General features: G+C 35.8%; 1 protein-coding gene across 1 annotated transcript; it reads right to left on the bottom strand.

The window, feature by feature from the left end:
- Positions 1–4,619: 4,619 nt before the first annotated feature.
- On the bottom strand, positions 4,620–6,050 carry LOC123267543. Its single transcript, XM_044732221.1, has 2 exons — positions 5,276–6,050; positions 4,620–5,194 (listed from the first exon to the last, which is right to left on the bottom strand). The coding sequence occupies exons 1-2, from the start codon at positions 5,520–5,522 to the stop codon at positions 4,641–4,643; spliced, it is 801 nt and encodes a 266-aa protein (XP_044588156.1). The 5' UTR covers positions 5,523–6,050; the 3' UTR covers positions 4,620–4,640.
- Between the last annotated feature and the right edge of the window lie 4,631 nt (positions 6,051–10,681).

Genomic DNA, 10,681 nt, shown 5'->3' on the forward strand with positions numbered 1-10,681 from the left:
TAAAAGATGGAGTAGTGTATTATGAAGGTTTACTTCTTGAAAGTGATTTAATTGCAAAAACATCTTCTGACACTCTATCTGAAGATGCTATGTTGATTGGTAGAGAATTATATGATAATACGTTAGATATGTTAAATAAAAAGAAGTTCGTAAGCGATCAAGAATTGATTCATGCTCAAGAAGAATGCCCAGACGGAAATTTTGAAGCAGTAGAAGATAATTCAGTTGATGACTATGTTCCAGATGAAAAAAAACAAAAAATGATGGATTATATTCCTCTGGAATATAAAATTAAAGTTTTAAACATAGCAAAAGCTCACCCTTCATGGAAACTAGAGACATTACAAAAAAATGGATGTAGTCATTTGAAGAGAATGGATCATTTGAAAGTATGGGAAAAAGATGTTGAACATGGTGGAACTAAATTTGATAAATATCATGTGATTGATTCTTGGACGTATGACCGCTTCGTCAAGGCAAGACAAAATTATCAACAAGTGACTACACGAAATTTGCAGCAATGGGCTTTAGCTGCAGCCAGCCAGTTTTCGAATCTTCAATTTACAGCGTCCGACCCATGGGTAAAAAAATTTAAACAAAGACACAACATTCGTCAACGCAAAATTACAAAATTTGTAACAGACAAAGAAGTTCAAACCATGCCAGAAATTATCGCCTCTGCAGAAATGTTTCGCATTCAAACAAAACAATTGATATCTAACTTCAATAGTGACTTCGTTATTAATACAGATCAAACAGGTATATAAATTTTCTAACGGTAAACTAATTATTTTTTATTCCATTATTAAATTTAATCGAAGTTAATCATTAGATTTTTTAAAATTCATATTTTCAGGATGTCAATACCAATCAATGTTTAATAGGACACTGACGGAAAAAGGAAGCAAAACAGTGTTTGCAAAAGTACAAGACATGACCAAGGTGTCACACTCATATACTGCACAATATAGCATAACATTATCTGGAAAATTACTAACACATGTTTTTATTTGTTTGCAAGAGCCTACAGGTGATTTTGGGCCAAGAATAAAGAAAAACGTAGGAGAATATTTAAAAAAATACAAAAATGTTATTGTCACATCATCAAAATCAGGAAAACTGACAACTACTCTCTATAAAAATTTTCTAGAGAAATGTTTAATGCCATATGTTCAAAAAAATAAATTTCTTTTAATTATTGACTCGTGGACAGGACAAGTGAAGCCAGAATTATATGATGAAATATTTCAGGATGATGAAAAAATGCCTACATGCACATTTAAAGTTATACCTCCAAAATGTACTCCGTTAGTTCAACCATGTGATGTTTATTTCTATAGACAAGTGAAAAATTTTATCAAACGATTGCAAAGTACCGCTGAACTTCTAGACAAGAATTATGAAATTCATTCCCGAGAGGATTGCATAAAAATTCATTCGATTATTCATCACCAATTGTCAGCGCCAATATTTCGAGACATGATGGAATATGCCTGGTTCGCCAGCGGGCTTTGTGACACAAGAAATTTTTTTACTAATGTCAATGATGGGTGTTTCTCATTAGACCGTTTAAAAATACAGTGTCATTGTAAAAAAGCAGCATTTATTTGTTGTTCTTGGTGTAGAAAAACTTTTTGTTTTGAATGTTTTTATCATAAGTATCACTCAGGATCATGTAATAATATCTCATAATACGTCATTATAAAATATTGCTTTAATTAAATAAAAAAATGTATAATTTTTCATTTAATTTTCGACTTATTATTTGTTTGTACCACCGCAGATAATTTATAGAAATAAAGTTTTAAATTGAAAAATTTTTTATTAAAGAATAATTTAATGTATCAATTATTTACCTATTAATATATTATAGTGCTGGGTAAACTTTGAGTGCGTTTTTCTCAGCCATTTTTGAGTATTGCACTTTAGTATTTCAGAGGTAGTATACCCACATAGTGTACTACCACTACGTCAAAGATTATCAAAATCGGTTTCCCCAAGGTCGTATCCTCCCCTTGTAAGACGCGCAAATCGTCAGCAAACGCAACAAATTTATTCCCGTGTTCTGTCTGTTCGAGTCTCTTAAGGAGATCGTCGAACATGATGTTCCAAAATAATGGTCCTAGCACTGATCCTTGCGGGCACCCTCGCGTTGGTGTTTTCGATTCGCTACCAAAACCCCATGATAGCGCGACCGATCTGTCCTCAAAGTAATTCCGAATTACCGCGTAAATGTTGCCAGGGCAGCCTCTGGCCATGAGGCCTTCGAGTACTAACGGCCACCACACGTTGTCAAAAACGCCAGAGATATCGAAGAGAAGTCCGACCACCAGTCTCTTCTCTGAAGAGTCTACCAATCGGCGCATCTCCACTATTGCATCATCCGTCGACTTTTTGGCTGTGAAGCCAAACTGTCGGCTCGAAATGTTCCCCTCCGCTAAGACTGTGGTGGTAAGTCGCTCTTTGATAAGCTTCTCGAACACCTTACCTAATCCCGAAAGGAGGCAAATTGGCCGGTAAGATTTAGGGTCATTTGCGTTTATGTCGGTGCTTTTAACTAACATTATGATTGCCCCCTTCTTCCACTCTTTTGGGAATGCTCCTAGCGCCAAGCAAGCATTATATAGCTCTAAAAACTGTTCGCGAAGGATAACCCCTGCGCGTTTAATTACCTCGTTTTCTATTAAGTCCGGCCCCGGGGCCATCTTGTTTTTCAGTGTTTTTAAGACCTTGTCCAGTTCGCGCGGGGTAAACGGTTCGGCGTCCGCGGTGTCAGGTAGTAAAATTGTGTTGGCTCTAATCTTTTCCTGATCGGGGGTTTCGTTGTCCTGGTCATCGTCTACAATATGCGTCTCGAGAAAACACCTGGCTGTTTCCTTAAAGTTTTCCGTGGATGCTCTGTTACGATTTAGCGTGCGCATTGCACTTTTGACTCTAACTTTTTCTGCGCAGATTCTGTAAATAGGACCCCACTTTTCTTGATTACCTTTCTTCGTAACGAAGTCCCGCCAGCTGCTTTCCCTCGTCCGCTTTATGTTTGTCGAGTATTGTTTCCGTAGTGTTCTGTATTTGACGCTTAGGGTATTTTTAACTAAATCGTCCCTTTTCCTTTGATATACCCGTCTGGCTTTGTTCACCAGCTTCTTCGCGCGTGTTAATTTCCTGGTCCACCATGGGTATGATTTTACATGGGTTTTCCTACACGGAATCGCGGCTTCGCAAGCTTCTAAGATTGATTTGCCGAGTGCAGAAGCATACCTTTCTACGTCCTCAACCGATTCCACTCCAAGGCCATCAAGGTTTGTGCACGCACACGAGAAAAGGATTTCCTCAAATTTTTCCCAATTGGCCAACGTTAAGTTGAACCTCTTGGGGTCTGCCTGTGCGCCATCCTTCTCCCCCGACTTTGCTCCTAGAGTGATCTCGATCGGGTAGTGGTCAGTATTCTGCACCCAACTTCTCTTAATGGACCAGCTAAAAATGCTACTCGCGAGTTTAGGCGTGACGAGTGTCACATCGATATACGAACTCCCGTTAGTTGATTCAAACGTCGGATCCTCCTTCGCGTTGTTGATTATCTCTAACTCGTGTGCGTCAATAAATTGCTCTAACTTTTCGCCACGCGCGTCGTCAGTCTCGGATCCCCATCTCTCGGATTTCGCGTTCGCGTCCATTGATATTAATACCCGTTTCCCTCTCAGTGCTCGGACCACTTTCTCTAAGTGCTTTAAATGCATGTCTATTTCGTCTTTGTACTGGAAGTATGCTGAGACTACGAAGAACGATGTGTCAGGTCCCATGATCTGAGCGCATACGCAGTGGGTTGTACTAACAAGGAAACTCTCTCCGGTGTCCCCCTCCGATTTTGATGAAACTGAGATATGTTATTCTCCGTCGAAATCTAAGAGATACGTATTTTTTTTTATCTGCGGAAAAACATTTCTAGGGGGTGAAACTACCCCTCAAACTTTAGCCTCCAAAGGGGTGTTTTTCAAGTTTCGCATACTTGCAGTTTAAATAATCGAATGGGACCAATTGCATAATTTTCAGGGTGGAAAATCATGAAAAATGCTTTTGGTTTTATAATAAAACAATGGATAGAACAAAAGTTATGAGGGTTGAAAATCACAAAACTTTTATAAAAAAAAAAACTATTCGATGGATTTCAATGAAACCAACGGCAATCGGAAGAGGAAAAAAAAGTAGAGAATACGTCTTTCGGGGTTTTTCCGAAAAATTAAGTTTAGGGGGTTAACATCCCTTAAGCATATCTACATTAACCACCAAGAAAATATCGTTTTTTATATTAATTTCGATATGAATTCATCAATAATAATTTGTTCGTACATTTCTAGCATTTAGAAAATAATAATAATATTATATCTTAATATTTTACTTACTTGTTTACTTCTCATCCCAAACTTTATTTTGTGTATCGGGACATCAAATATTATAAATGTCATGTAATGTGAATCTGTTTTGGAAAAAAAAAAAAAAAGAAAAAATGCTTACAATATATGCTTTGCTATAATCAAATTAAATTTAAAAATAATTAACAAATGAATTTTTACAAAAATATTTAATATTTCTGATGTTAATGAAATTTAATACTTAAATTCATCATTTTGTCATATGCAGATCTATTCAATATATGTTTTGCAATCGTGATGTTCATGACAAAAATGTTGAAAACACAACGACTTTTTGCACCATGAACAGCGGATAATTGCTATATTTTGACAACCAGGAACCTCACAATGAGAATTGCATGATCCGTGAAATGCAAAATCCACAGGATTTTCGAACTCATCTGGTTTTACTTCTGTGTAGCCACTTTTGTACCACGAGTACTTGAATAAATTTATGTACCGAGGAGATGAAAATTGGATATGTGTAAGTGATTGTAATTTTATAATGTTATTTCGTAAATGCAAGTTTATGTCCAAATTCATCAAAACTGTACGATCCGAAAAATATCGAACAAAATTTTTCCATACTCGGAATCCAAAAACATCAAGCGGTTGAATTTTCCCAGTTGTATCTTTTGGTAAGATCATTACTTCAGTATCTTTATTTGTTGGTTTAACGCTTTGTACAACTTGAGGACAATGCCCAGTCCATGAGTCAATTAGTAATAAAGATTTTGGGTCCACATTTGGAAAAAACACCCTCTCCAACCAAATTTTGAAATGATCTGAAAATTAAAAAATATGAACTATTTGTATCAACAATAACTTATGCGCAAACCAGAAAAAAAATAAAGAATAATTCGTACCTGATGTAAGTTTTCCTGATTTTGATGCTTCTATGTATACATTATGAGGTCTAAAAAGTGTTGTTTCAACTATTGGTCCAAATTTACCACTTGGTTCTTTTAGAACCAAAAAAAGTGGGGATAAAAGCTTTCCATCAGCGGATACAGTTGGTTGAACTGTGTAACTATGAGTAGTAGAAGTAACAGATTGTACAAGACATTCTACTTGCTTCTCTCCTTCAACAGCTAAAGTTCGACCGGAATGCATTTCCAACTGAAAACCACTTTGATCTGAATTATATACGTTTGCTAATTCATAAATTTTAATTTTTTGTTTTACATTATTGACGAATTCCTCAGCTTGCTGTTTTAATGATTTACTATCTTCAATGGTTTTGGACGTGATAAACTTATTTATTTTTCTTGATACGATGCGATGTGCTCTTTTGAATGACGCGATCCACTTTGTTGATGCTTTAAAACGGAAATCTTCCGCACCAATTTCTTTTTGAGCTTGTAAGGCCCATCTTTTTATGTCACAATCATGTACGATTAAACCTGCATCTATAGCTGCTTTGAAATTTTGTAATGTATATTCACAAATTCTTGCTAATTTTTCCTTATAAGTCCCTCCCTGATTTAAAGTATGAGCCTATCTTCGTAACTGTCGCACAGATTGTACCTTTCTAAATTTTTGTCTAACACTGTCTAAACTTAAATTTCTTTTTTTGCCACTACGCCAGTACTCGACGGCTTTCAATTTATATTCATAAGATAAATCTTCAACATCCTTAGTGCATTCATCGATAGGTGTTTCTTGATCAACTAGTGCATTTGCCCACTCTTTATCTTCCACGACTTCCATCGTCCAATCTTTATACGGTTCTTGGAAATGCAAAGAACTTTCTTCGACCATTTCGACTCCGGAGTATTCGTTCATAGCATTGAGTAAAATATTTTCAAAACTTTCTTTGATTTGTATTTCTTCGTCATTTACTGGCGATTCTGGAATGTTCATGACTTGAAATGTTGTTAAGAGTAGTCATATAACATTTATAGGATTGACTTTCATTTTGCTCTATGTACTAAAATAAAGATTTTCGTACAATTTTAAATTATTCACTTATTAAAAAAAAAAAAAAACACGATTATAATATTGAATTATAAAAGATGAAGTACATCGCAGTAACTAAACTAATCTCGAAATGATACATTTATTTATACTATGTTGTTTTTCACATTACTGACTCATATATACTAAAAATATAATTATCTCTTTTTTTGTATGAGATAACGATGAATGATTATTATGATTATAATAAATCATTATAAGCATTTTTTCTTTTTTTTTTTTTTTTCCAAAGCAGATTCACATTAAATGACATTTGTAATATTTGATGTCCCGATACACAAAATAAAGTTTGGGATGCGAAGTAAACAAGTAAGTAAAATATTAAGATATAATATTATTATTATTTTCTAAATGCTAGAAATGTACGAACAAATTATTATTGATGAATTCATATCAAAATTAATATAAAAAACGATATTTTCTTGGTGGTCACTGTAGATATGCTTAAGGGATGTTCACCCCCTAAACTTAATTTTTCGGAAAAACCCCGAAAGACGTATTCTCTACTTTTTTTTCCTCTTTCGATTGCCGTTGGTTTCGTTGAAATCCATCGAATAGTTTTTTTTTTATCAAAGTTTTGTGATTTTCAACCCTCATAACTTTTGTTCTATCCATTGTTTTATTATAAAACCAAAAGCATTTTTCATGATTTTCCACCCTGAAAATTATGCAATTGGTCCCATTCGATTATTTAAACTGCAAGTATGCGAAACTTGAAAAACACCCCTTTGGAGGCTAACTTTTGAGGGGTAGTTTCACCCCCTAGAAATGTTTTTCCGCAGATAAAAAAAAATACGTATCTCTTAGATTTCGACGGAGAATAACATATCTCAGTTTCATCAAAATCGGAGGGGGACACCGGAGAGAGTTTCCTTGTAAGTTGTGATAAAACCAGCAACTGGTATTTAGGATTCGTTAAGCAAATGGCCGCATATGGCCTAGACCTGGTTTTGGCAGCAACTTGTATGCCGCAACCGAACCCAGGTATTTTGAAACTATTATTATTATGTGCTGCGTATGGCTCTTGTAGAAGGAGAACATCAATACGTTTTTCCTCCCACAACTGACTCGCCTCCAGAGTCCCAGCTTTGTCGTTCCGCAAATTCGCCTGCAAAACCCGAAAACCTTCAACCTCCATTCCCCGGGTCGCGTGCGGAGACTTTCGATTTGACCTAACGCCCGGCGCGAGCCCATCTAAGTTTGCCGAGTTCGCGGACCCTCTGAGGGTGTTTTTAGTCGTCCCTAGGCATCTTCGCCGGTCGATGCTTTGCGAGTAAGATTTGGAAACCCCCCTTCTACTTGGATTTACCTCTTCTAAGTTCAATCGCGTGAGTTTAACCAAACAGGGTCGCGTAGCTAGAGGCATTAGCTGTTCTATACGTAATGGTTCCGCGAGCTTACACGAACGCGATCGCGATGCCGAATTCGCGGGCTGGCGATGGACGGGAGCGTCAGATAGCAGCTCGTTCGGAGAAACGCGGTTGGCTACTCTGGCGCTCTGTCGAACGGTCGAAAGAGTTTGGTGACCACCGAACGTGGGAGCGTCACCTATCCGAGGCTTTGCCGTATTTTCCTGACCGGTTTATTTAAGTTGTAGGAGCTGGTAACACCTACAACCGAAAGCGCAGTGGCAATTCTTGGTTTGGGGTAACGCATCGAGGGATGCCTTTCAATGCTACCTTACTTATGGCGGGACCCACGGAAAGGGAATTGCTTGCTTAACTATGTTCTCTTAAGTTCGCCCTCACTCCCTTAAGAGAGTCATAGTTACTCCCGCCACTAGACGAGACGAAGAATCTATGGCGAGGCTTTCGCCTACCTCCGAAGAGGCCGTTTCCTGGGCTCAAAAGAGCTATACACGCACGTATATCTATCCTACCCTCACATAGGAAATACACAGCCAAGTTTGCCGGCAAGGAAAAACCCTGTTCTCAAGCATTTACGCTATCATAGGACAGATGTGAATTGAAATGATTTTAATGTCAATCTGTCCTCGTACTTAGTTAACTGTATCAACCCATTCAACGACTGCGTTAGCCTGATCGGTAATATAATAACAACCCGACCAGTTACCAGCGGGGCCCATGCGGGAGGTGCAGCCGTAAGACCTGTTTGAGCCATAACACTTATCCCCCCTTACAAGAGTCTCGTTCGTTCGTTCTTCTGTCTAGTCTAGTCCCCGAATCTTTGAGCTTACCTGCGTTGCCAAATTATTTTGACAACGTCACGAGGCCTTGCTCAGAACTAGGCGAGACGAGAAGAATATATGACGAAGCTTTCGCCTACCTCCGAAGAGGACGTTTCCTGGGCTCAAAAGAGCTATACACGCACGTATATTTGTCCTACTCCCACCATAACGAGAACACAGCCCAGTTCGCGGACAAGGAAAAACCGCCGTTCTCTTTTGTTTATACACATTTACATCCGTAAATTTCTGTAGCTCAGTGGCACTTTTTAGCATCGCTTCGACCATGGACGGTTTCTTTTTCAGAATTAAATGCTCTACAAAAGTGTCTATTACGGCCAAGCAGTAACTCGAACCGGCGAGCTAGTATAGGCCTGTAAACTTGATTTTTTCCATGAAATTCGCGTTTTTTCGCATTTATCTTGTGAATGACAAGAGCTACAGAAAAAAAGTGGAAAAGAAACTTGTACATAATTCAATCTTCTACAAAAAGAGTTTTCAGCATCAAGTCGCTACAATCAATATTTTTTGAGATATTTAATGATAAATTTTTTTTAATTTCAAATTTTTATCAAAAATTGCATCAAATTGTAAAGAATATCTTTTAAAAATGTCATTAACCATCTCATAAAATATTGATTGTAGCGACTTGATGTTGAGAACTCTTTTTGTAGGAGATTGAATTTTTTACAAGTTTCTCTTTCACTTCTTTTCTGTAGCTCTTGTCATTCACGAGATAAATGCGCACAAATTTCATGGAAAAAATCAAGTTTACAGGCCTAAACTACCTCGCCGGTTTAGTTCGAGTTACTGCTTGGCCGTAATAGACACTTTTGTAGAGCATTTAATTCTGAAAAAAAAACCGTCCATGGTCGAAGCGATGCTAAAAAGTGCCACTGAGCTACAAAAATTTACGCATAAAAACTTAGAGTTTCTGTATTTTTGTCATGGGAAAATCTTTAGACGGCCTGGTCGAGGACTTAATAATATTAATATCAAGGGCCAAAACTTTCAGGGAATTTTTTTTGTGTGTTTGCAACAAAATTTCACGATGAGACCGAAAAAAAAAATTGTTATAAAAAAGCACCCTAATATGCATGGGAAATTCCTTGCCAAATCGATCACTTTCGAACCCGACCCTTTTCGATTTTTCTGAAATTTTGGTATCTTTTTCTACCCTATTGAAAACAATTTTCAGAATTTTTTCAAATTTTTTTACTCAACCAAAAAAAAAAATTACGAGTTATTCAAAAAAGACAGCTTTTTTTTTTTAATAACCTTAACTTTTTTGAAAATTAACTTATTGGGATGATTTTTTTTTTTCGAAATCTTTGTTTTTAAATGTTCTTTTCAGGAAAAAATTAAAATAATAATTCGCATTCATATTCAAAGTTTTTTTTTTTAATTTTGGAAAAAAACGAAAATTTCGGGATGATTGACATTTTTGATTTTCGATTTTTTTCTTTTTATAAAAAACTTCAGTATTTTCTGCGAATGTCCTGAAATTTTCAGAGTGGTATTTTTTTTCTTTCTAATTTTTTTTTTAGAAATAAAAACAATTTTTTTTTCAAATGTTTGTTTTTCGTTATACCACTCTGAAAATTTTTTAGCAGATTAAGAAAGCTTTAAATTCATTCACACACCAGCTAAAAACATTTTTTATTAAATGATTTTTAAACAGTAGACTTGTACGGAATTTGACTTTATTTTTTTACACGATTAAATATTTTAACATATCCTAAATTCAGGAGAATTTGAGTATTCTTTCACACGTTTATGCGTTGCTCCAAAATGGACCGAACAACGATTTCATTTTTTTTTGCATGTAGTTTTGAAAAAAAAAATACGAAAAAATAATTCAATTCTTCTTTTAATTTTTTATCTAACTTTATTGCAAAATAATCAAATCTTATCGATGATTGTCACTTTTAATTTTAGTTTTTATTGTTTATTTTCGGATTTTAAAGTTTTCTTAATCTGCTAAAAAATTTTCAGAGTGGTATAACGAAAAACAAACATTTGAAAAAAAATTTTTTTTTATTTCTAAAAAAAAAAATAGAAAGAAAAAAAGTACCACTCTGAAAATTTCAGGACATTCGCAGAAAATACT

The sequence above is a fragment of the Cotesia glomerata genome, linkage group LG1 (genome assembly GCF_020080835.1).
Source record: "Cotesia glomerata isolate CgM1 linkage group LG1, MPM_Cglom_v2.3, whole genome shotgun sequence".
NCBI classification, from domain to species: Eukaryota; Metazoa; Arthropoda; class Insecta; order Hymenoptera; family Braconidae; genus Cotesia; species Cotesia glomerata.